Consider the following 26,979-nt stretch of genomic DNA (forward strand, 5'->3'; position numbering starts at 1 on the left):
GATAACCCTATATGCAAAACAGAAAAAGAGACACAGAAGTACAGAACAGACTTTTGAACTCTGTGGGAGAAGGCGAGGGTGGGATGTTTCGAGAGAACAGCATGTATATTATCTATAGTGAAACAGACCACCAGCCCAGGTGGGATGCATGAGTCAAGTGCTCGGGCCTGGTGGGCTGGGAAGACCCAGAGGAATCGGGTGGAGAGGGAGGTGGGATGGGGGACCGGGATGGGGACTACGTGTAACTCTATGGCTGATTCATATCAATGTATGACAAAACCCACTGAAAAATAAAAAATTAAAAAAAAAAAAAAGAGTGCAGTTCAGGAGTTTACAGCATAGTCAACAAGGTGTTCAAACATCACCACAATCAATCTAGAATATTTTTATCACCCAAGATAAGTCTGCACCATACTTTCCAGGTGATAGACCTGAAAAGTTGTTTTCTCTTTTCATTTGTTTGTTTGATTTTGTTTTTTGTGTTTTCTTATTGAGATGAAATTTACCTTCTGCACAATTCACCTTTTCAAAGTGTGCAGTCCACTGGTTTCTAGTATAATCAAAAGTTGTGCAACTATCGCAACTAATTCCCAACCTTTTTCATCACCCCAAATAACAAGCCCATACCCATGAGCAGTCATTCCTCATTCCCTCTTCCCTCAGCCCCTGGCAACTACATATGTACATTGTTTCTATGGCTTTGTTTATTCTGGATATTTCATACAGATAGAATTATATTATATATGGGCTTTTGTGATTTTTTTTCCCACTTAACATGATGTTTTCAAGTTTTACCCATGTTGTAGCATTTATTGATACTTCCTCTCTTTTTATGGCTGAAAAATATTCCATTTTATGGAATTCATCCATTCATCAGTTAATAGACATTTGGATTGTTTCCACTTTGGGGCTATTATGAATAATGGTGCTATGAGCATTTGTTTACAAGTTTTTGTGTGATATATGTTTTCATCTTTCCTGATATATGCCTAGCATGGATTTGCTGGGTCAGATGGTAACTCAATGTTTAACATCTTGAGGAACCTTCAAAATTTTCTATAGTGGCTACATCATTTTGCATTCCCACCAGCAATTTACAAGGGCTCTGACTGTATCCTATCCTTGTCAACACTTGTTACTGCCTGTCTTTTTGTTTCTAGCCATTCTAGTGGGTGTGAAATGAAAGCTCATACCGGTTTTGGATGTCCATTTCCCTGATGTCTAGTGATGCTGAGCATCTTTTCATGTGCTTATTGGCCATTTGCACATCTTTGAAGAAATACCTATTCAGAAGCTTTGTCCATTTCTCAACTGGATTGTCATTTTACTGTTGAAGTGGGAGGGGAAGTCAGTGGAGCAGAGGGATAACTTGATCTGACTTACATTTTACAGGTTGACTCTTATGGCCCTGTTGAAACTAGTGTGAAGTGGGGTGCTGCTGCTGCTGCTGCTAAGTCACTTCAGTCGTGTCCGACTCTGTGCGACCCCACAGATGTCAGCCCACCAGGCTCCCCCGTCCCTCGGATTCTCCAGGCAATAACACTGGAGTGGGTTGCCATTTCCTTCTCCAATGCGTGAAAGTGAAAAGTGAAAGGGAAGACACTCAGTCGTGTCTGACTCTTCACAACCCCATGGACTGCAGCCTACCAGACTCCTCCCTCCATGGGATTTTTCAGGCAAGAGTACTGGAGTGGGGTGCCATTGCCTTCTCCAGAAGTGGGGTGGGGAAGCGAAAAAGCAGGGAGACCAGTTAGAAGGCCAGAGCAATAACCCAAATAAGACCATAGTGACTTGAACCATTGGTAGCAGCAAGAATATAAGACGTGTTTTGATGCAGGAGACATTTTGAAGATAGAAGCAACATGATTCCCTGCACCTGGGAGATGTGCAGTAATGAGATGTTTTGAAATACTCCAGGTCTTTTGTTCTGGAGAACCAGGAATAATAGGAGGCGTCAGGAGCTTTGATTCTAGACATGCTAAGTTTGAGATGCCTGTTAGGCATCCAAGTAGAGAGATGATATTGGCAGTCAGATACACAGTTCTGGGATTTAGTGAAGTCTGGGCTAGAGATTAACACGCATGAGTCAGCTGCTTAGAAAAGTAACTAAAGCCAGGAAATAGCATGAGGTCATCAAATCTGATACAGAATCAAAAATATTTTTGTTGAATAAATGATGTTTACCATTTATGTATGATTTACATATATAGGTGTTATAAAAGCAGCTAGCACTAGCAACCTACTCTAGTATTCTTACCTGGGAAATCCCATGGACAGAGGAGACTAGTGGCCTATAGTCTCTGAGGTTGCAAAGAGTCGGACACGACTTAGCGACTCAACAATAAAGGCAACATACATTTCACATTAGATTTATAGGAAGTGTATTAACCCTGTAGCTACTTATGCCTCTAATTAGCTTTCATAAATATGTTTTATGTGACATCTCACATTCATCCATCCAAGATGTGTCCAAAAAGTCCCATCTTCACACAGCCTGTGTATCTGTCCTATAATCTCAATTTCCCCTTATTGATGAGCTACAGAAAAAGAGGAGATAAATATTGATGTTAGTGTTTAGGGGGACCCTTGGTTTCAGAGCCTCTAGCTAAATGGCCTCAGAATGACAGAAAACATCCGTTAAAGGGGACACAGGCACAAGCAAAGTGAGTAGACTGCAGAGGTGCTCAATAGCACTCCGTGGGGACATGCTTAGGGACCACTGTGAGATCCATGACAAATACTAAGTGTGGTACCTTGAATGAATCAAGCATCCAACTAAAACCTGTGCTTAAAGTTCATTTGACTCATTTTTATCAGCTGCAAGTGGATTTTAGCAAGAGCATCACCAAGAAACCTCAAATGGTTATGCTGCAGCAATGGTAGTTAGAAGTGCTGGAGAATTCTGGATTGATCAGCAGAACAAGCATAGTTTTGGGGGCAGGGCAGTAAAAATCATGAAATTTTACAGAATGTGGTAACAAAATTTGTTTTTCAACTGCAGAAGACATTAAAGTATTGAGACAGAAGCATAGATATACATTTATGCTTTAAATTATTAAATGAAATAATTATCCAGCTAAGATTGAATTGATAATCTTATTATTTAATTATTCTGAGGACAGAAAGGGAATGAGCAACTTTTAATTTAATAATATCTAGTAATTAATTTGGAAGTATACAAAACAGCTCTAACTATTCAATTTTAATAGATAAGTCAACAGTAGCTCATCACTTGTTGAACCCAGGTCTCCCACACTGCAGGTGAATTTTTTACAGCTGAGCTACCAGAGGAGTGATCATCTATTAATTTTGCACTGTGCCTCATAACTACAGGGAGATGAATTGAAAATTATTTTCTACCAAGTTACACTTTTTTTTAAATGTGGGGAAAGGCTTGAAATTTAAATGTAACTTTTGTTTGTTGTTTGTTTTAAAAAACAAAGAGGTGTTTTCTACTTCTGCAAGAACAAGAAAAGATGAAACTTGACTGATAAATAGAGATTTTTGAGAGCCATTGTAGGAAGAAAAGAAAATAACTTACCAATTATAATTACTGGATACTGGATAAAACATTTTTATTTACATTTAACTGACAAAAAAATAATAGGCAGGCATTAAAAAAAAAACTCAAGACAGAAGATACTATGTTTAAATAGCAGGAACATGATTTCTCCAGACACATCACTTCTCAGTCCCAGAGGAGGTCTCTCAATGCACCCAGCATGTTTTTTTGAATGAAGATGCATGTGTTCAACCCCTTGAACCAGAAAGGCTTTCTTGGGAACTGTTTTTCTCTTATGGGCATTTTACAGTTATATTGGTATTACCCAATTTCTATTAAGAATTTAATTTTATGCTTAGTTTGACAATGCAATGAAATAGCTAGCTCAGTTTCTTTATAATCTAACTGCTTCAATCCACCTTGAAAACACCAGATCATCCGCAAATGCTTTGTGTATAAGGGGGACACATTACTCCTTAAGTGGTACTTAAGAATGTGTGCATTCTTCAAAGACAGAAACATAGATCAATGGAACAAAATAGAAAGCCCAGAGATAAATCCACGCAACTATGGACACCTTATCTTTGACAAAGGAGGCAAGAATATACAATGGAGAAAAGACAATCTCTTTAACAAGTGGTGCTGGAAAAACTGGTCAACCACTTGTAAAAGAATGAAACTAGAACACTTTCCAACACCATACACAAAAATAAACTCAAAATGGATTAAAGATCTATATGTAAGACCAGAAACTATAAAACTCCTAGAGGAAAACATAGGCAAAACACTCTCTGACAAAAACCACAGCAGGATCCTCTATGACCCACCTCCCAGAATATTGGAAATAAAAGCAAAAATAAACAAATGGGACCTAATTAAAATTAAAAGCTTCTGCACAACAAAGGAAATTATAAACAAAGTGAAAAGACAACCTTCAGAATGGGAGAAAATAATAGCAAATGAAACAACAGACAAAGAATTAATCTCAAAAATATACAAGCAACTCCTGCAGCTCAATTCCAGAAAAATAAAAGACCCAATCAAAAAGTGGACCAAAGACCTAAACAGACATTTCTCCAAAGAAGACGTACAGATGGCTAACAAACACATGAAAAAATGCTCAACATCACTCATTATCAGAGAAATGCAAATCAAAACCTCAATGAGGTACCATTACACACTAGTCAGAATGGCTGCTATCCAAAAGTCTACAAGCAATAAATGCTGGAGAGGGTGTGGAGAAAAGGGAACCCGCTTACACTGCTGGTGGAAATGCAAGCTAATACAGCCACTATGGAGAACGGTGTGGAGATCCCTTAAAAAACTGGAAATAGACCTGCCATATGACCCAGCAATCTCACTGCTGGGCATACACACCGAGGAAACCAGAGCTGAAAGAGACACATGCACCCCAATGTTCATCGCAGCACTGTTTATAATAGCCAGGACATGGAAGCAACCTAGATGCCCATCAGCAGACGAATGGATAAGAAAGCTGTGGTACATATACACAATGGAATATTACTCAGCCATTAAAAAGAATACATTTGAATCAATTCTAATGAGGTGGAAGAAACTGGAGCCTATTATACAGAGTGAAGTAAGCCAGAAAGAAAAACACCAATACAGTATACTAACGCATATATATGGAATTTAGAAAGATGGTAACTATAACCCTGTATGCAAGACAGCAAAAGAGACACAGATGTATTGAACAGTCTTTTGGACTCTGTGGGAGAGGGCGAGGGCGGGATGATATGAGAGAATGGCATTGAAACATGTAAATTATCATGTGTGACACGAATCGCCAGTCCAGGTTTGATGCATGAGACAGGGTGCTCAGGGCTGGTGCACCTGGGATGACCCAGAGGGATGGGATGGGGAAGGAGTTGGGAGGGGTGTTCAGGAGGGGGAATACATGTACACCCATGGCAGATTCAAGTCAATGTATGGCAAAAACAATACAATGCTGTAAAGTAAAATAAATAAATAATTTAAATTAAAAAAAAGAAGTGTGCATCCTTTTCTGTAGTGCACAAAACAACTCTTTAGAATACATACAGCACTATTTTCAAGCATTGACTTTTTCTCTCTTTTTCAATACAGCAAATTCTTGATTAACCATGCCCCACACACCCAGCTCCAGCCCTGGAGTGTTAGCAAAGCTGTAACTATGAACTGGAGTTCTCCCAGTTACACACATTTCTGAATAAATATAGGAACTACAATAAATATAAGCTCAAAACTAGTCAAATTCTCCAAACTTGATTAAGATTACCCAAACAAAAACACCTGGAAAAGAAATCTGCTGGTCTCCTGTCCAAATATAATGCATCCCTCGGGTAGTAATACAATATAAGAATTTTAGTTTAATAATGTACACACAAGTCTTTGTTCAACTGTAAATGACAAGGTTTATTTTAAAGGAAATCGTCCTCTGGCAACCCTGCTGGAGGAAAGAAAAAAAGAGAGAAACAGACTCATCCTCATTGTATGTATGTACCTGCATTCTAAAGCAGTCTTGGGGATTTTTCACATCAAGTTTGGGGTCACCTGTCAGTGCTCTGCTTCAGGAGCACGGCCACATGAAAGCAGATTGCAACGCACGAGTCATTATACACTGGGATTTTTGCAAATAAGGTACTTCATGAGGCAGAATGCCAAAAAGAACATTTAAACACACAACTTATATTCATCTACAGAAATAATGATTTCCCAGTTGTGAGTTAATTACAATACTTGGAAAATGCTAAAATCCTCATAAATATTTTGGGTAAATTATGGTGCAAAATCTGAATTTTGCAAACTTTGAAAAGACACATTTTCGTGGCACCTCCCAAGCATTTCTGAGAGCCTAAAGTTATTAACTTCACGAAAACTTTTCAACCTCTAGAAGAGTCTTCATCAAGACGATACCCCAGAGGTAGATTTCCAGGGGACCATAAGAAAAATCTGTGGGTTCCTAAGTGGAGGAAAAGAAACAACTATGAAGTGTGGGCCAACTGAGAACTCACCCTGAGGAAGGGATGATGTGTGATGGGGTGGCTCAAAATATTCCATCCTTCTATAAACTGCTGGAGTACTTTCTTCACTTTACTTTGAAACATTACCATCTCTGCGAATGGATTCCAAGGCACGCCCTTGTAACAACGCAGCTGCAGCCTTACGTGGTAACTGCACTGGGCAGGCATGGATGTGTTCCAGAAGTCGGGAAAATAATCACCATCCTTCATTCTTTCTAGGGAAGAGCATGAGCAGGCTACTTTCTCCTTACACATCCGAAGATATCAGCACTACTAAGAAAACTGATTGGTAGGAGTAGAACGGTGGGTGACTTTGGAATATGAAGAACCTTGGGATGTAGGGCTGACTAGGAGGATGCCTCCGAGCCAGGAGACAAGGCTGGCAAACATCACAGGTTTAATGGACCCCAAGGGAATTAGGGGATGGAGAAGGCTGCAAAAATCAAAGTGAGAAAGACCTTGTTCTTAGGAAAGGAGGTGGAAATTCACACTTCCTTTCCTTCAAACTGCTCACACTGAAGCAGGAGATAGATGGGCCCCAGACTGAACAACCTCTCCCCTGTGGACAGAAACTCCATAATAGCAGAAGCTCCATAAAAGCAGGATGATGAAGCAGGCTGGGCCCTGCCCAGACAAGAGATAAAAAGACCACATACTTCTCACTCTTGAAGCGAAGGACACCTCCCTGACTGCACATGCACAGAAAGACTCCTTGGAGGTCAAAAAGGAAAGGGGCATCACCTCATAGTAAATGATGCCTCTTCACTAGAATCCATCTTGACTAGGAGATGAGCGCACACACATGGGAGGACCCTGAGACATATCAAACATGGACTAAAGAACCAGGCAAATCAAAAGGATTGGCCACAGGAAAACTGGCAGAAGTGCCCCATTGATTCAAACCACAACGAGGGCATGACTCTGAGCCCACCTGTGTGTCTATCCACACGTACTGGACTCTTTTTCCTTCCTAATAAACACTCTGTTTCATTACTATCTTTGTGGGAACTGTTTTTCTAAAAGCCAAAGGGCCAAGGCCTTGTCACTGAGCACTAGTCTAGTGACTAGGATTCCGTGTTCTCAACCTCCACAACCTGACCTCAGTCTCTGGCCAGGAGCCAAAGCCCTGCTTCAGGCTGCTGCAGACCAAGGCCACTCGAGATCAACACGACCCCACTGCCAAGACCCAAACTCAGGCAGGTACCTTGAGTATTAAAGGTCAGCTATGTTAGGGTCTGGCATTCCTAATATTGTTTCTGTGGGAAAAGCATTTCAAAATGTAAGCCAGTTGTTTGGAACATGATAGAAAATTTCTTCATAAGACTACAGACTTCTGGGCAATTCTTTATGTGCATTCTGTTCTGGAATATAATTAATGTGCTTTGAATTTCCAAAACATATTGCATTATATAAAGGGGGAAAAATGAACTTTTTATAAGGATGAAAAAAGTGCCAAAGATTTGGTTTACCAAGATGAAACTTTTGTACTATACATTCATATCAAGCAATACTTCTTACTGACATTTATTTCTTAAATAATACTGATGTTTATTACTTAAATGACACTTAAGTGTTGCAGAATAAATGCCTCTGTTTCAGACACTTAGCAAATCCAATAACCTATCACTTCAATAAACCATTCCATTAGTAGGGAATAACTACAAATACTCTATATTGAAGGACTTTATATCATCCTGGAAATATTATCAAGAAGCAATGCTTGAAGACTACACATTAAGCTACATTGATAATTTTAAAAGTGTATAAGCAACAAAGGAACTTTTGCAAAAGGTAGTATTAACAATATCTCCATCTTAGGAAAAGAAAATCTATTACAAGCCAACTACACACCCAAAATGGTACCTTACAACTTATTGCTATTATTCTAATGCAGGACAGATTATTGCTTAAAACTGCACATTTCAGAACACCAAGAAATTTTCATTTTTTGGTTACCATTTATGAAAATCAACATCAGAATAAAGACTTTTAGTTAAACTTTTGTGTTAAAAGTGAAGTTTATTACAATACAGTAAGTGCAAGTGTTATTAAAAATGCTGGTTAAAATCATAAAGTGTCTATACAATTTTTCTAGTATAAATATTGGAAATAACAACTTTAACAAGTCTATAAGTACACAATACATTGAAAACATAAGATCACATACAAGGCTAAATATCACTGCACATTATCATTTTAGTATCATTTTTCTGGTCCCAGCATCATTCCAGAATACAAAGGGGTTACAAACGTCAAGGTTTCAGTGTTTTGAATGTATGTCAGTTATCACACATTAATAATGCTTTAAAACCATTGCTTATAGTCTAATCAAGTGGTTCTAGTTCCAATAATTCCTTTTCTCGATAGGTCTTGGACAAAAAGTTGAGCTAGAAAATCTGTGATTACAAAACCTAGGATGACATTAATTCTCAATGATTCATTTAAAACTGGCATAAAGTGTTATTAAAAGTCCTTATAGGACACGGAAGACAATAAGTACATCACATGTAAATAAAATTAAGCAGCTCACCCTCTGCTTGCTTACTTGGCTCCATGTCTCTGTAGAAAGGAGAAGCTGAGCCATAAAGAAGTGCAGGCCAATCAGAACTGCTGGGAGTGTGTTTTTGGGGGGTTAGGGGGACTGGTGAAGGTGGGTGGGGAACAGCACAGGGAAAGACGTGGGGAGAAATGTCGACTATAAAGGGAAAGTAAACAGTATTACTCGTCCACTCCTCCCCGTCCTGCTGAAGCAGGGGACAGTCCCAGTCCAGCCTCCATCCACTGTCGCCCAGCAGGGGCTCTGATCCCCTCCACCATGAAGACAGCATTTGCTTTTCAGACAACGTGAAGCCATGGCTGTTCGGTACTGAGAACACTTCCCAAACCTGAGGAACAGCCTATAAATTATGGGTTTGGACACTGCACAAACCAAGGAGAATCTGAACTAGGCCTCAACATGAGCAGAAGGGGAAACAGCTTTTTACAAGCAGCTAATGCCCACTCAGGCTAAGTGGTTCAACCAAGGGGACAGCAATGCTTATTTCTTCATGAACATGCTTCTCAGACTTTCATGTGCATAGGATTCACTTGGGAGCTCACCAAAGTGAGCTGGGCTGGAGGTGGGGCCACAGGTTCTGCATTTGTAGTTAAGCTCCTATGGACCACACTTTGAGATGCTGATGCTCCTAGTCTATGGACCATACTTTGAGAAGCAAGAGTCTGCAACACAAAGACGGGGCCACAAGTATATGCTGGAAGTCCTGAGGAGAGCTGAGATAACCCCAGTGTTATAGACCCACCCAAACGCATCCCTGGGCTACAGGTGGAGGCGTGGCACAGAGTGGGCAAATGTATGTTGACGTATTTTCTGACAGCACCATACTATGACTATATGAACAGCTGAACAACATAACTCAACGTGAGTGAATGGAGAAGTCTACTGGTTGGGAATAAAACTAAACTTTTCCCCTTGTAGTCCTCCTTAAAGTGAACATGATTACAAAGGTATAAAACACCAGCGTATTAAATTTCATAGTAAAAGGCCACATGTGCACACATATACATACAACATGAATTCTAAGAAATTAAATGCATTTTATCAGGATAAAGCAGGGGCTACCACTGCTCCCAGCTAAAATCGTCTCCTCTTCCAAATACAAGGAAGAAACCTTGAATTGTAAGGAAAATCACTGCATTGCCTGCCAGCACCAGGCCACAGGCTCCCCATTTGATCTGAAACACAAGAGGATTAAAAAGAGGATTAAATCTTTACTTTATACTGTACTCTTTGCATATATATTATTTTCTGCGTCAGAAACATCCAATGAAATACTAAATAAAACTGCTAAAAGGCTTAACAATATAATAGGCAGGAGACAGTGAACAGTTCAGTAATTAGTCTAATCACTTCGTGACGCTTGTTAATTAAGTCTGGTATCATCCTTAACATTTTCCCCATTAGACATACTTCTCTACTTGTTTTCATGAGACAATGACTGCCTTCAGTAAAATACACAAAGCAAGATTAGTAAGGGTCCAATTACAATATTGGTTACTGGAAGTCCTGGATATATTGCCTTTTTTTCATGAAGATAGGAATTGGATAGTTACAGATTGATTTGTTTCTTTTCCAGGCAAAAGATTTTAAATAATACTCTGGATGCAACTAAAATGAGCTTTCCAGCGTGGCAGATGGTTTTCCAGAGGCACAGTTGAGGATAAGAGTACCCTCTAGTGGGCATATTTTAACAAGCAGAGAACATCAGTGAAAATTTTTTCATAAAACATGATGCAGTATTTGAAAGGTAAAAATAGAAATCCTTAGAGCAAAATTTAGGAAGTACTAGTCTAAGGCACAAGAGGGATACGATCGTGACAATTTTACATTGAAAAACCTTCTGTGCTTCTGTTATCTCGACAGAATTCAGACTGGCCTGGCATTCCAGACCTTCCCCACTCAGGCTTCCCCAGCCTTTCTAGCCTCAATCTCAACCACTCCCTTTTTGCTCCATCATATTGGACTACTCTTTAGTCCATACATTTAATTTTTGCATTTGAGTACCATTCCTTATTATTGTCTTTTCTACTTTAATCAAAATAGTATTTATCCATAGAAGCCACATCAAATAACCAGGTGTAATTTCTCTCTTCTTGGTGCTCCTATGGCATTCTGATCATTTTAATGACCACATATAGTACCCTTACACAATACTTACCCATCAGGCTTTTGAGAACAGGCTCTTATTACGAGTGTCCTACAAACAGCATATGCTCTGTTTACTCTATGAATAAACAGCCCTTGTGTGAGTCTGATATTCAGTGTCCCAAATAAGAGTCTCATGAAATTGAACCAGTATGTAATTGGGGGAAATAAAAGCAAATAGTATGGAAGACAGTGAATGTCAAAGAACTGGATAAATTATACCCATAATGTGTATTTTGGAGATAAAAACTTTATATTGGATACTGATTAAATAAAGTGCATATTTTATGGCAAGACAAGAAAAAATTAAACATAAAATTTTCTCTTCTTGTCCCTCCCCTTTGTGTAATGTGCATCTGTATTAACCAGACCTCCTTAGGAGATAATATTGCTTCTTAACATTCCTTCCTAATCTCATAAAGGGTCATAACTGCTTAGGAGAGAATCTTCTTTCTTAACGATGTAGGGGCCACGATGACCTACGACCCACTGATCACTCTATACACACCAATCTGGATTGTGTGAATGATCAATAGTATGTCACTTGACATATAACCATTTGTCTCTAAAACTTATGTAACTGTGGTTTGATCTCTTACAGGAGGAACAGTCATCTCCTGGGGTAGGATCCTCAGGTTGGGGCAAATAAAATTTTCCATTTCTTTGATTGATTGATTGAGTGAGTGAGTCATTAATTTTCTCATTGACAATATGAAGATGTCATATTACTCACTGTATCTTCCAGTAGCTATATAGTTTTCCCTCAATATGTAACTATGGTGTTGAGAATTATGTCCACGATCTTATTTGGAGGAAAAGAATTGGGTATGATGTTGTGATTTATATTAAGAAATATATATTTGATCAGTCCCTACTTTCTGCACAGAGCTTCTAAAATCCTTGAAACTTTGTAAGTGATGAGAGTGATTATCTTTACGGTGGAAAGCTCTGATTTAAAGCCAGTCAGTCAGAAGCATGGGTAACAACCTGGACTTGTGATTGGCATCTGAAGAGGGAGGTAGTCTTGAAACAGTAGAGCCCTGAAACAGTAGAATCTGCTGCTGTCTCCAGGCAGATGGAATCAGACTTGAACTGAAGTGTAGGATCCTCACCTGGTGTGAAAGAATTGCTCCTTAAGAGTGTAGGGAACAACCCCACCACCAACACACACACACACACACACACACACACACACACACACACACACACACACACACACACACACACACACACACACACACACACTGGAGTGAAAGAATTGCTCCTTAAGAGTGTAGGGAACAACCCCACCACCAACACACACACACACACACACACACACACACACACACACACACACACACACACACACACACACACACACACACACACACACACACACACTGGAGTGAAAGAATTGCTCCTTAAGAGTGTAGGGAACAACCCCACCACCAACACACACACACACACACACACACACACACACACACACACACACACACACACACACACACACACACACACTGGTATTAAGTGACCAGGACCCCTTTTGATGTTTATTTTGGAACTAGAAAAGTATTGCTACATGAGTCTCTGGATTGCCCTACAAAAAGAAGTGAGGATTTCAGAATAATTTCAGAAAATAGCTTACAACAGAAAAAGCAAGAAATCACTTGGTCTGGCTAAAAGTCGCAAGAGGAACAAAGAAAGCATTCTGAAAGTATGTGCAAGATACTGACAGATAGATCTAAATCAGGGGAATACAGAAACTAAAAATATGTCTGGCTTTGAGTATTAAGTCTAAGCAGTGGAAATGAAACTGTGGTTCCAGACACAGGCCTATGAAGTAACCTCGGCGATAGCTGGGCAAAACAATAGACAACAAGACTTACCACAGACACACGAGCAAGAATAACAGGAAATCCAAAGGCAGAAACAACAATTCCTGTAGTGAAAAAATAAGCCAGTTCCCGACAGGCACTGCTTGTCGCATCGGAGTCATATGTTGCTCGTTTGGCAATGAAATGGGGGATGGGAGAGATGGCGTGGAAAATCAGGACAAACAAGGGCCAGTAAACGCTGTTGGTCGGACCCAGGAGAAAGCCAAAAGGAAAAGTTAGCTACATCATAATTAAAGATACACTACTGTTTCAAAGTTTATATTATTTTAAATGTCTAGGTCAACATTTATTCAGTTGTCAACATTAGTGCATGAGATGATTATTTTCCAGGAACAGCTGAGTAGTAGTGATGGTTAAAAATTACTAGTACATTAATATGCAGACAGCTTATACTGTGTTAAGAAACAATGACACAATGTAAAATCTAGAATCTTTAAGGTTTTCTGGATTACTGAGCTGTAGTTTCTTTAGGGACAGAATCCTAATTTAGTCATCTTTGCTTTCCATATAGAACATAGCACAGTGCCTTGCACATGTTCATTCAATAGAAATGATCTGAGTGTGTGCAGGATGGAAACCTTTCAATTTCTTGGAGTACAACTCAAGATTCCTTGCCCCGGCCTACAAAGCCTCACATGATCTGGCCAACTTCTTCCATTCATTCCGTGCCATCTTCCCTCATTCGCTTCATCTGTAGCCACATTAGCTTTTCTATTTCTCAAATACTCCTGCCTAGAATGCCCTCTCCTGACTCATCGACCTGATAAACTTATTTGTCCACAAAGTTAGGTTAAGGACAACCTCTTATATGCAGTCTTCCCTGACTTTAACTCAGGTTCCCTTTCTCGAAGCTCTCACTGTACTTTGTAACATCTCTCCTGAGTGGACTGTCTGCCTGTTTCTCACTCAAAACTAGAACTGTAAGCTCCCTGAGGACAAGACTGCATCTCATCATTCTTTCATTCTTGTATCCCTAGCTGGTCCAGAGGAAGTCTTCAATAAATGAAGTTCTCATTAAATGAACACATCAATTTTGAAAAGAGCTTTTCTCTGCACAAATACAACTAACTAAGGGACTGGGTTTGTAACTTGGGCTTTATTAATTCATGCATTAGAGCTTGGTGCTAAATTGACCAAACTCTCTAACACCCATACTAATAGTGACAAAGACATAAAAAGAATAGTTCTTTCTGAAATAACTTACCCATAATCCTCTAAGGCACATCCCAGCATCAGAAAAGTCAGCCCAATAGCCCCACTGAAAGATAATGCCACAAGAGCTGTGAAAAATAAAATCAAGAGTTATAGGTTCCAATGGTTATCAGGGACTTGGGGAGGGGGGAGAGGAATGGAGGAGGATTCTTCTGGGATGGATGAAATGTCCTGGAATTAGAAAGTAGTAATGGCTGTACAACCTTGTGTATGTATTAAAAACCACTTTAAGAATTTTTAGAGTGTGAAGAATTTTACACTTTAAAAAGGCTAATTTTTGATATGTGAATTATACCTCAATTTTAAATTTTTTAACAAAAAAAATGCTTATTTCATTGAAAGAGATTTACTTATTTCATTGGTTGATGTTACATTGACTAGCAAATGACAGCGTATGTCTGTTACTCTTAAATCTTTAGGTGGAGAAAGAGCTCAAGGCTTTCTAGTACTCAGCCCCTGTATAATGTATGAATTCCCTAATACCCATGCTAAGAGGCCAGCCAGCCAGTTGATAACAATACCAGTGAAGGGAAACCCACTATCTCCTGAGGCAGATTATTTCATTTTGACAGTTTTCAGATATTGAAAACCCTCTATCCTTAAACTGTACCCCAAACTGCCTTCCTGTAATATACAGTATATATATATATACCCTGTAATATACACCGTTTGATCATTGTGCCTCCCCATACCACAGGGCTTCAAGTATTTGAAGATTACTTTCGCGTCTTCATAGAAAATGCTTCCCAACTAGTATCCCCTGAATATTGATTCCCTGCATCTGTTGGACACTAATCTTTGAGGAGGTAGAAATGTGTTTGCTTTGTTCACTGCTGAGTGAGAGAATAACAGAGTTGTTTAAAAAATCTTGCGTTGCTCTGGGTCACCAACATGGGTTCATGTTGGTAACTCTGTCACTGACTGGTTGTGTGACTATGGTAGAAGCTGAACCTCCTTAAACCGGATTATTCAGCTGTAAAATGGGAATAATGAGGCCAACTTATTAAGGAGTTTATGGGACTCAAATGAGATAATCTGTAAATGACTGGCAAAGGTAGGCGCTCAGTAAGCAAATACTGATGTAAGTATCTGCTCATTTCAGCAACGGTCTTCAGTAAAGGTAGCAATCACAAGCAGAGGATACTTAGTTATTCGAATACTCCTCTGGAAAAAAATCCATAATACTCAAAATTAGTCATTAGGTAAACCAACTAACATTTGGATTGCTTCCTTTTACTTTAAGAGGCAATCTGGAAAAAAAAAAAAAGAGGCAATCTGCGGAGACTTTTATAGGAAATTTTAAAATTCCTAGGTGATTTTTAAAAACATCCGGGAGTATACAGATGTTAGAGGACAAGGAAGGACTGTAAGTTTTATATATTTTTCCATTTAGTACATGTCACTTTTGGGAGGGAAAAATGGACAGAAGTAACTTTCCCATATTGTTTCACTACAGATTATCTTTTCCTCTTTGGTTCTGTCCCCTGCCTTGCCTAACCACCTGCACCACTCTGTTCTACAGGAGACCATTCAGAGACCATTCATAGACCTCTTCCTTCTGTTCTGGGACACCAATCACTCAAAGTTCACAACTGTATCTCCAATTGATGCTCTTAACCTCCTTTTTCTTTTTTAGGAATTGCATCCTCGGCCATCTCTTAAACTTGGAGCTAACCAGAAATCCAAATTCATCTTTCTTATCACTCCCCACTCTTGCTGGGACACTGCATTCAACACAAAGCTCCCTGGTACCACAAGGACCCAGCTACATCAAATGCTGCAGTTTGAAGTAACTCCTAAGAACTCGGCCTGCACCTCCAACTCCAATCTGGACTTCTCTGGGTAGTCAACATAGAACTCAACTTCAACATGTGTAAAACTGAAATGTCTCCCCTTCTCCTCCCAAACACACACTTCTTCCTTTCCAAGGTTCTATCCTGAAAGACCAATACAAGCCCTACACTCCATTTTCTAGAAAATCAGTAAGTCAAGGTGACTCAATCTCCCAGACCTCACTCAAACCCACTGCAAAAGACTAAGTGTTTATGTCCCCACCCCCCAAATTCATATATTAAATTTTAACATCCAGTGAGATGGTTGTAGGAGGTGATTAGGTCATGACAGGATTAGGACCCTTATAAAGGGACTCCACAGAGCTTCCGAACCCCTTCTGTTGTGTGGGGACACAGTGAAAAGATACCTGTCTAGGAACCAGGAAGCAAGCCTTCACCAGACAACAAATCTGCTGGCACCTTGATTGTGGAGATCTCAGCCTCTTGAACTAAGAAACAAATGTTATTTAAGCCATCCAGCTTATGGTATTTTTGCCCTAGCAGCCTTAAAGGACTAAGACAATCACCTCTTCTCTGGTGCCATGAGCTACTTATCATCTGTGTGCAAACCCTTATCATCTCAGGCCTGCCTTCACCTCATGACTCTTCCCATCTATCCTCCACACAGCAGACAGTGACCTCTCAGATATACAAAGCTGGCTTCACCCCTTCAGTTGCTTTCACAGCCTATGAGCTATTCTAGCACTGGAGGCGCACCTCTGCCCGGTGTCACATGTTCTCTCCAGTAGAACAAACTCTGCCCTCTCCCCAGTCCTTTGCCAGGTGAAGTCTTATTGATCCTTTTAGAATCAGAGCCGGGAATGCCTCTTTTGGGAAACTGGTCCTCTTCCTCCCTGGAGCAGGGTTCAGTAATGCCATCTGTATTAGTTTCCTAGGCCTGCTATTAAAAATGTATCACAAACTGGGTGGCTTAGAAGAACAGAAGTTTACTCTCTCATATCTAGAAAAGACATCTGCTCCCTCTGAAGACTCTAAGGGAAGACTCCTTCCTCGCCTCTTCTTAACTACTAGCAGTTGACTGCCATCTTTGCTGCTCTCTAGCTCACAGTTGCATCATTCCAAGTTCCGCCTCTGTCCTCCTATGGTGTTCTTCCTATATGTATCCATGTCTAAATCTCCCTTTTAAGGACATTAGTCATTGGGTTAGAGTCCAACTAATCCCTTATCATCCTAACTTGATTATATCTGCAAAGACTCTATTTCCAAATAAGGTCAAATTCACAGATACTGGGGAGTTGGAACTTGAATGTACTTATTTGGGGGATACAGTCAGCCTACAACACCATCTTTGTCCTCACACTGTATCTGAGCACACGTTAGACATTTAAACAGTAGCGCAATTAGTTCCAGCCCTGTCACACAATAACTGCTCATTTAACCTTTTTATGTCAAGCCTCAGGCACACAGCAGTCCTTCTTTAAAAGTTAAATTATGTGCAAAAACCTTCCTTCGTCCTTTCCCATTTCATAACTTATTTTCTTTTTTTACTACAATGCAATTTCTAACACATTCACACATAAACATTATTATTTGATAGTTTCCAGACACAACTAAACACAGCGCAGTGGTGCTACTTCTTATCGGTTTTCTGCACTGGCCTCAAATGGAATATTACAAAATGGACACTATCCAAGTAAATCATGTTTACTAAATTAATGCTGAATATAAAAGTCCTCCAGAAATAATTTTAAAATATGTCTGCTAACAGTTTACACTGTTAGCAGTGTAAATTTCATAGCAAACACATGCATGTGTACAAATATACCCGTATGCATGTTTACAGCATATGTTGATTAACTAAGGAGGGAAGATCTTTGTGTACAAATTTCAAGGACAGGAGCTCCAACACGGAAACAAGTTATCCTACACTATTCAAAAGATTAGACATCTAATGGGGTGGGTCCTACCAAACCAACAGGAGGCCTTCCAATAATCTCTCCCACTGCTTGGCGTTCCCCTTCACTCTGAAGGTGCACAGATGAGGGAACGGGTGTTCTTGGTATCCCCCTGCTTTTTTAAATCAATTGTCCCATGCAAAAACACTGCACAAAGTGAAGTTGCTCAGACGTGTCCAACTCTTTGCGATCCCATGGACTGTAGCCTACCAGGCTTCTCCATCCATGGAATTTTCCAGACAAGAGTACTGGTGTGGGTTGCCATTTCCTTCTCCAGAGGATCTTCCCGACCCAGGGATCGAACCCAGGTCTCACAGATTGCAGGCAGACACTTTACCCTCTGAGCCACCAGGGAAGCCCCACTACACAAAGACCTACTGTATAGCATAGGGATCTCTATTCAGTATTTTGTAATAAACTATAAGGGAAGAGAATACATGTGCGTGTGTCTGAATAGTTGTGTTGTACACCTGAAATTAAGACGATACTGGAAATAAACTACATCTGCATTTTTTAAAGCACTATACAAACACCACCTTCTTGTCTGTCCATAAATGAATAAACACTGATGAAAGTAATGGTAAAATCCCACCTAATCTACTCTCTACAATTAAGACAAACATAGCATTTCAGGGTGCTTTTCGCTGACACCCGCCTGCAGCCAACTCTGCCCAATTGTTACACGACAGATGGTAAGTGTTCTAATGCCGAGAACACTGGAGACAATGGCTTATCTGGATAAGTGGGAAACTCGGCAAAGTGGCAGGAAAAGCGGGGAGAGGCATTAGGGTGAACATGACGGGAAGTGAAAGCCCAGTTTAAACCTAGGCAGAGGAGGGGGTGGGAACTGCTTCCCGAGGAACTGGGAAGCAATCCGGAAGGTGAGCCCCACCCGGGCTAGCCGGTGATTCCCAGGGAAGGAATGCTCCCGGAGAGGGCTTCGCCTGCAGCGACCCAGACACGCCTGGCGAAAGAGTGAAGACTAGTAGCCTTGCAGAAAAAGGTTGAGGTTCCCCCAAATACGCCTCCACCCGCACCCCAAGGAGCGAAGAAAGCAGGCGAACTCCTTCCCACCGGGAAAGGAGGGGACGATGGCACGTCTGGGGAGGCCTTTCCAGCCTACGCGCTGAAGGCGCAGCTCCAGGATTAGCCCAGAGTCAAGGCGGCGACCCCACCGCAGGACCAGCGAGCTAGGAACCTAGGATGTACCTTTAACGCCAGCCATGTCTCCCGAGCTGGGGCCGCGGCTGCTTCCGGCTTCCTGCCACGGCCCCAGCCCCGCCCGAGGCCCGGCCCAGGGCCGTACCTAGGCTGGCGAGCCCGCCCCGCCTCGCAGAGCCCCGCCCCTGACAATTCCGATCTCCCCGGGCCTAGCCACTCAGGGCCCCGCCCCCTCTACGCAGAGCCACGCCCCTGCTCGTCTCTGCCCCCTCCCCCCAACTCAGAGCCACGCCCCTGCTCGTCTCAGCCCTCCACACTCAGAGCCACGCCCCTGCTCGTCTCTGCCCCCCACACTCAGAGCCCCGCCCCTGTCCCCGCCGCTCAGAAGCCTCCCAGACCGGCCCGCATCTCCTCCCGCCCAGCCAAGGAGATCCCCGCACCTACCCACCCGTCACGCTGATGGGAGTGCACCGCAAACCCGCTTTCTCAGGATAGCGGCGACGTTGCTCCCTTAGGTCCTGAGCTTCTGCATAATCCCCCAAATTGCCCCACGCTCCTCCTTTCCTTCGGTTGGCCGGAACCCCGGCTCCGCCGAATCGCTGGGTCCGCGGCTCAGAGCTCCCCCGGGGACGCGTCCACCGTAGCACGGAAGGGCGGGAACCGCTGTTCCTGGCTGCAAGGAATTTCTGCGTGAGGATGGCGAAAATAGAGAGGGGAGGGGGAAAATGACAGTCGGTAGAGCAGGGATACCCGCTTTCTCTGGCGTTACATTCTCTAAGGCCCAGCCTGCCTTTGTGTGCCTGTCTGCGTGTACGTAGCTGTGGCGGAGGAGGAGATGGGGACCCCAGAGAAGAGGCCCCAAGGGTCCTGTCATATGTCTGCCTTCCTTGCTTAATACCAACTTTAGCACTTTTCGGGCACTAGCGTTTTCTCCTTTACACTCAGGTTTATCTATAGAAACAAAAAACAAGCTATTTTGTGCTTGAGGGTTTCATGTACATTTAAATAAACAGCTATTATTTCTATATCCTGGGCCTCAAGGTCTGCAGGCAAGCAAGGCCAGTTTAGACTTCACAGGACCACTTCGTACTCTGCTCACAGGACAGAGAGTTTTGGCTTCGTGGGTACAATCTGGAAGAGATATTAAAAACCATCTGGTCCAAAGGCTTCATTTTACCTTTACAGAAAGAGGCCCAGAAAGGCTAGGACTTCACTGCTCACACAACTCTTTGGAGAAGGTTGGATTATGAGTCATTTATCCCTTTTTCTAGCTGAGAACTCCTACACCTTATGATGCTGCTCCTTTTCTTTCACTTTTTAAAAATTTTCAACAGGACTGAAAGCTAAAGGAGTTCTGGGGAATCCAGGTTCCCCCGACTATAGAAACACAAATTCTCACCACCACTACCTTCCAGGACCCCTGCTTGGTTTCCTTTTTTAAATTGTACACTGAACATATTATTGTCTCAACACATTTAATTACTTGTGAGTTTATGTTTCTAGCTCCTCCCATTTCTCCTCCTAGATAGAAAGTACACTTATTAAAAAACTTTGTTGCTAGTCCCTGGCTCACTGCACAACTTGCAGATCCAGAGTTACACTGCATTCTTTACTTTGTAGCCTGGGATCTATCCAAGATCACTGAGAACCTCTCTTTCCCTATGCGGAGCTCCCTGTATTGGGTGGCAGGGAAAACTGCCCACCACCCAAACCCTGGCAGCCTGGGTTTTTAGCTCCCTTGGTGGTGATCGTGGTTCAGTCACTAAGTCGTGTCTGACTCTTGCGACCCCATGGAACTGTAGCCAGGCTCCTCTGTCCATGGGATTTCTCAGGCAAGAATACTACAGTGGGTTGGCATTTCCTTCTCCAGGGGATCTTCCCAACCCAGGGATCGAAAACACGTCTCCTGCATTGCAGACAGATTCTTTATCACTGAGCTACCAGGGAAGCCCCCTTTTTTAAACTCCCTTCCTAAAATGCAAAGCTGCACTTGTGAGGAAAATTCTCCTTAACTGATGAGGATTTTCTATGGGGTCAAATCTCACATCTTCCCTTCGATTCCCAACCACCTACCAAGTGTGTGTGATTTCCCTGGTGGCAGAAGATGGTAAAAGTCCACCTGCAGTCCAGGAGACCTGGGTTCGATCCCTGGGTTGGGAAGATCTCCTGGAGGAGGAAATGGCAACCCACTTCTATATTCTTGCCTGGAGAATCCCATAGATGGAGGAATCTGGCAGGCTACACAGTCCATGGGGTTGCAAAGAGTTGGACATGACTGCAAGACTGAGCCAGTACCAGGTGTGTAGGAAACCATACACAAGGGCTTCCTGGAGCCCCCATATCACCCCAAGGCCAGTCCCACAGAAAAGAAATGATTTGGAGAAAAGTGACACTTCAGAGGCAAAGCTTGGTTTGAGTGCCCTGGGCTTAGCCATAAGAAACTGGAAGATGGCGAGAAGCAAAAAGCTGAGGAGTGTGCCCCAGGGTGATGTCTAGAATCAGAAAGAAGGAGAGACAGTATTTGTCTCCAGTAACTTTCTTGCCCACACCAGCTGTTCTTCCCACGAAACTGTTCCTACGAAACTGTTCCTACGAAACACTTTAAAGAGGAACTTAGCCATCTTGCCAGAGGCTTTAACCATCTTCTGAGAAAATCTGCTTTTCTCTTACCAGTGGTTCACTGAAAAACTGTTCTTCTGCTATCCCATTCTGTATTTCCTCAAGAATAAAGAAGACTTTCAATCAGAAAGTAAAACCTTAGACCTCAAACCCTTTCCCAACATGCTGTCAGTGTGTTACTTGGAAATATAAGATTACGTCCTCTGTCAGACTGACTAGGACTAAACAGGATCTCTTAGGATAAATTTTTTATATTCTCTCCTTGCATTCAATTCTCACAGTATGAACCAGATTTTATTATCTTCACTTTACAGATGAGAAAACTGAGGCTCAGATGGTACCTACTGAGTAGGAAAGCTGAGATCAAACCCCAAAGAGTTTAAATCTGAAGTCAGAAAATCAGCACTTGAACTGTTCCCCATTTTAGATCATAGAACAACCAAAACCTGTCTATTTGACCTAAATTCCCCAGTCGATGTTTTCAGCAGGGAAACTGTCCTGTTGCTGTGATAACTGGCTCTGGAATTCAACTTGCATGTTCATTCCTTAGACAGTGTTTCATCAGTAGCGTGCTAAGTCGCTTCAGTTGTGTCTGACTCTTTGTAACCCCATGGACTATAGTCTGCCAGGCTCCTCTGTCCACGGGATTTTCCAGGCAAGAATACCGGAGTGGTTTGCCATGTCCTACTCCAGGGCATCTTCTCCACCCAGGGTGGGAACCCACAACTCTTACGTTTCATGCATTGGCAAGAGAGTTCTTTACCACTAGCGCCACCTAGGGTCCAATTTGAAGGTTCTTCTAGACTGGGACACAGCAATGATAATTCAAATGCTTTTGATTTGCAACATTGGTTTCCAAGTAAACATACTGCCTCTCTCCTTAAAGATCTAAATGATCTGTTTGCTCCAACAAAGTCTCAGACTCCCAGGATCCAACTCTTTGCCTCAGCACATAAATGCATTAATAACCTAGCTAGAGCCAGAATTTCTGTGTTGATTCCTTTTGGAACATAGCATTCATGCAGCATGATCAAAAGTGTGTCTGTATATGGAGGCAACGGTGGTAAGGGGGGTGGTTAAAGTATAAATCAAGAAATTCTATCAGATTATGTTTTGGTGCAAATATATTATATGTACAGCAGTAGCAGCATATTCTTTCCCCATAACTTTTCTTAAAAGTGAATGTCAGAAGGTGTAATTCACGCTTGTTGTCCCATTCCTATGAGTGCAAAAATAACTTATGTTTCTATAAATATTTTTCAGCCTTTTAATATACATTACAAATATTTTAGACCAATCACATTTTGTTGAGTGTAACATATTTACAAAACAAAAAATATATTACAATAAACATGAATGAAACAGTGAATCCAATCAACAACGAGCTCTGTCACAACCAAATATTTAAAAGGAATGCGAAAACCTGTTGGTCTGCATATGTTAAGAGTTTTGAGATAAATAGGGGTCCAGAATTATAATGTATCCGGAAAAGAGATAGGGAGCATCCCAAATTTAAGTTAGATAAGATTCTTTCTCATTGCTAATTACATAATGTTTAATGATGTTTTAAACTGTGAACATGGATGAATTATCCAAACATGATACCAAGCTAATATAGTTCTATCATTTCAAAATGTACGTGACATTCACATAGTATCCTTTTAATTATTATTATATGCTGTAGTTCACACAATATCTACAGATGTGAATGAGGAAAAAAAGTCACAGCAACATGTCTCACATTCCAATTTTAAATAAGACAAGCACATACTGCAAACATTATTTTATAATATGTTAATTAATAACACCTAGTTTTTTATGGTTACTTTGAACAGTTTACAGCTGTATATTTAAAAAGAGAATATTTGAGGCGAGTTTCACATTGTCAGCAAAAGGTAAAATAAATAATGAACCTTTATAACAAAAAAAAAAAAAGAAAGGAAGAAAGAGAGAAAGAAGAGAGTTGTATATAGAACATAAAGTATTTTTGACATGCTGCTTTTCCAGTACAATTTGCCACAAGAAAATGAAAAACAGAAAGAAACAACAAAAAAAGATTGTCTTTTAAAAACAATTTTTGAAAGCTTTTCACGATACTGAGCACAAACCTTTTAAGATTAGATCAAGATCTTTCTGCCCATCTGCTTTGTATGAATACCCTCTGCACACTGTGTACATGCACACCCAAAGAGATCTACCAAAGTCGTGGAAAACAACCACTCACCCCTCAAAGTGAGAAACAGCCAGAACCCTGAACTGAAATCCAACCAGTCTGAAGTCTGCAAAGGTTTCACTCCTGCTTTATTTTCACAGATGTTCCTGTGCAACTGTTATTCCTGTGGACTTCCAGCAACTTTTAGAACAAACCCCACTGTAATAATCCAAGAGGTCCTATTTCACCAGGTGGGAAGAGGAACCTGGTTCCTCAAAGCAGCCGGTCTTGATAAGCCACGTGACTTGGTCTGAAGTGGTCTTTCTCTGTCTCTCACTGCAATTGCCCCTGTCACTGTTGTCATCGATTTCCTTCCCAAAGCCAATCACAAAGCTGGAGGACAGGGGATCCATACTAGACAGTCTTCCTGATCAATTGTGAACACGCCAAACTGCCTTACAACCTGCTCCCAGCTAAGAGCATTTTCTCTGCTAAGCAAAAGGAGGAGCATTAAGCCTTATGGCAAATATTAGAAGTTTCATCAAATCAGGTTGTTATTATGGTATTAAGACATTCTTCAAGCTACCACATCTTTCTAAAGGGAAAAGAAGATAGTAGCCCAGCTCTCTGACCAGTAATACAGATTTCTACAGCTTTAGCGTCCCTATTTTTCTTCAGTTAGCATTTTCACTAAATTTTAGCTTATCCAGGAAGGACGTGTTGGTAGTAGTCACTGGATTATAACATAATCACTTTCCACAGTTCAGGTTCTTTTACATCTGTTAGTCCTCTTGACCAAAAGAAGTGTACAATATTATGCTATAGACCATAGTAAATTTCCATTAAAAGACAAAAAAACAAAAAAACCTTAATGGTCATGTTCCTGAAATCTACGTAAAGCCATGGCTTAAATTTTATCTTTCCAAGAAAATCTCAAAACCATTAGTTAGAATCCATCATGTAATCCTATTATGATAACTTTGGCTCATTAGCCTAGCCTCAGACAATGAGATGGGTGCTATGCCTTTGGTGGCCTCTATTTTCAATTTCCCCACAAATTGCTGAGTAGGCTCCCCACAGGGCAGGCTGGAATGTTGTAAAAAACTCTACAAGGTCATCTGACTAAAAGTTCCTTTCCTGTTTTGGACTTTTTATGGTGGGGACTTGAGAAAACAAACACCCACATTCCTTATTAAAGAGGAATTAATTCACGAGTAACTTAACAGTTAAGTACTGGATACACATTGCTGGAGTTTTTGGTTCACCTGCGAAAACCTCAGAACCGTGACACACACGAAGCATTAGCACAGGTCTGCAGCAGAAACGGAAAAGCTCATAAGTTAATACAAGGGCTTTTGGCCTTGATTTTCAAATTCAGACCAGGCATCATTGAGCTCCATGAAAATCATCTTTGCATATTGTTCATAGGGTTGCCCAGTAGCCTACAGAAAAAAACAAAAATACACATTAGACACCACAGACCAAAATTTTATTTATATTAAAATTTTCATTGCTAATATGTGGACTCTGAGTAATTGAAATCTTTTTCTGTTAGACCATTTCTCTTTTTACAGCCCCATCTTGCTGTTGTTTGGTCGCTAAGTCATGTCCAATTCTTTCTGACTCCATGGAGCCCAACAGGCTCCTCTGTCCATGGGATTTCCCAGGCAAGAACACTGGATTGGGCTGCCATTTCCTTCTTCAGGGGATCTTCCTGACCCAGGGATTGAAGCTGCATCTCCTGCATGGGCAGGCAGATTCTGTACCGCTTGAGACACTAGGGAAACTCACAGCCCCATCTACATGACCCTAGTGACTATGACCTCTCCACAAAGCCCTCCCCCAGGAATTCACATATGGTAGCAGTGATCAGTCACTGACTAGGTAACAGAGAATTTATCGGTCAGCCCAAGATGTATCTCCATCTCCAGTTACCTACCAAATGACAAAGGCTCATGACTGCGTAGCTCCGATTGATGGACTGCATTTTGAAACACTCATTATTCTATTTCTTAAAAAAAAATTTCTTGGAGACCCATAACACAGGCATACAGTTTGTGGATTTTTCTGGGCTCTTCCCCTTTCTCTTCAAGTCACTGAAATACATCGTTTCTTTAATACTATCTGGATTGTCACCAAACGTTTAGGGAGACGAAAATCTAAGACATCAAATTCAAGCGTGTGTTCCCAAGTAGGATTCAGTCACAGCCTCACACTGTAGGACTGACATGGTCCATATGATGGGGCTTCCCTGGTGGAGCAGTAAAGAATCCGCCCACAATGCAGGAGATGCGTGTTTGCTCCCTGGGTCGGGAGGAACCCCTGGAGAAGGGAATGGCAACCCACTCTAGTATCCTTGCTTGGGAAATCCCATGGACAGAGGAGGCTGGCAGGCTACAGTCCATGGGGTCGCAAAGAGTCGGAACCAGCTTAGCGACTAGACAACAATAACAAAGTCCATATGATGGCAGGTGACCCAATTCTGTCACGGAGGTTTCTGTGTGTTATGGTGATCTCAACCGGGCCATCCACTGGTTGAAGTCTCTGACAGTGTAGAGCATATATATATATGTATGTGTGTGTGTGTGTGTGTGTGTGTGTGTGTACTTCAGTGAAAACATAAACTAACAATCAATAGAGTGATGAATTTAGCTCCATTTTCAATATTTGGTTGATTCTCACCAATTTTGCCAACTACATTCTAAAGCTTTTTCACTGTATAATCCTGGCTGAATATACTGCCATATTACTGTAGAAGAAAATTTTCCTCTGTCTAACTCTGAGTTCATCCTTAAGTCAGGCACATCTATCTGATCACTGAAAATTAGTCAGTAATGAAATCTCATACTTAAGTAAAGCCCTCATTCCATTATTTGTAATGTATAGCTTGATTTCTTTGCTTCTGTGTCATCAAGCATAGCTGTTTGTTTAAGTACCTTTCTGAGCCCATGAAATTTATTTTATCATATAAATGGCCTAA

At 41.2% G+C, this 26,979-nt stretch overlaps 2 protein-coding genes across 4 annotated transcripts in view; both read right to left on the reverse strand.

The window, feature by feature from the left end:
* Positions 1-8,524: 8,524 nt before the first annotated feature.
* Positions 8,525-19,392, reverse strand: LEPROT (leptin receptor overlapping transcript). 3 transcript variants are annotated; one of them, XM_065911473.1, is made up of 6 exons: positions 19,277-19,340; positions 16,520-16,600; positions 14,312-14,387; positions 13,099-13,285; positions 12,215-12,339; positions 8,525-10,257 (listed from the first exon to the last, which is right to left on the reverse strand). In XM_065911473.1, exons 3-6 carry the CDS (start codon positions 14,338-14,340, stop codon positions 10,212-10,214), a joined length of 387 nt encoding a protein of 128 aa, XP_065767545.1. In that variant the 5' UTR covers positions 14,341-14,387; positions 16,520-16,600; positions 19,277-19,340; the 3' UTR covers positions 8,525-10,211. The 3 variants fall into 3 exon arrangements, with proteins under 3 accessions (XP_065767545.1, XP_065767527.1, XP_065767536.1); XM_065911455.1 differs by lacking the exon at positions 16,520-16,600 and having other exon boundaries at positions 19,277-19,392; XM_065911464.1 differs by lacking the exons at positions 12,215-12,339; positions 16,520-16,600 and having other exon boundaries at positions 19,277-19,343.
* Positions 19,393-23,144: 3,752 nt separating this feature from the next.
* DNAJC6 (DnaJ heat shock protein family (Hsp40) member C6) overlaps positions 23,145-26,979 on the reverse strand; it is a 171,420-nt gene continuing 167,585 nt past the window's right edge. Inside the window, exon 19 of the mRNA XM_065928590.1 lies at positions 23,145-25,441. Coding sequence (XP_065784662.1) covers positions 25,340-25,441 — 102 coding nt within the window. The 3' untranslated portion in view covers positions 23,145-25,339. The remainder of the gene's footprint in view (positions 25,442-26,979) is intronic.

This window comes from Muntiacus reevesi, chromosome 1 (assembly GCF_963930625.1).
Source record: "Muntiacus reevesi chromosome 1, mMunRee1.1, whole genome shotgun sequence".
Taxonomy (NCBI): Eukaryota; Metazoa; Chordata; class Mammalia; order Artiodactyla; family Cervidae; genus Muntiacus; species Muntiacus reevesi.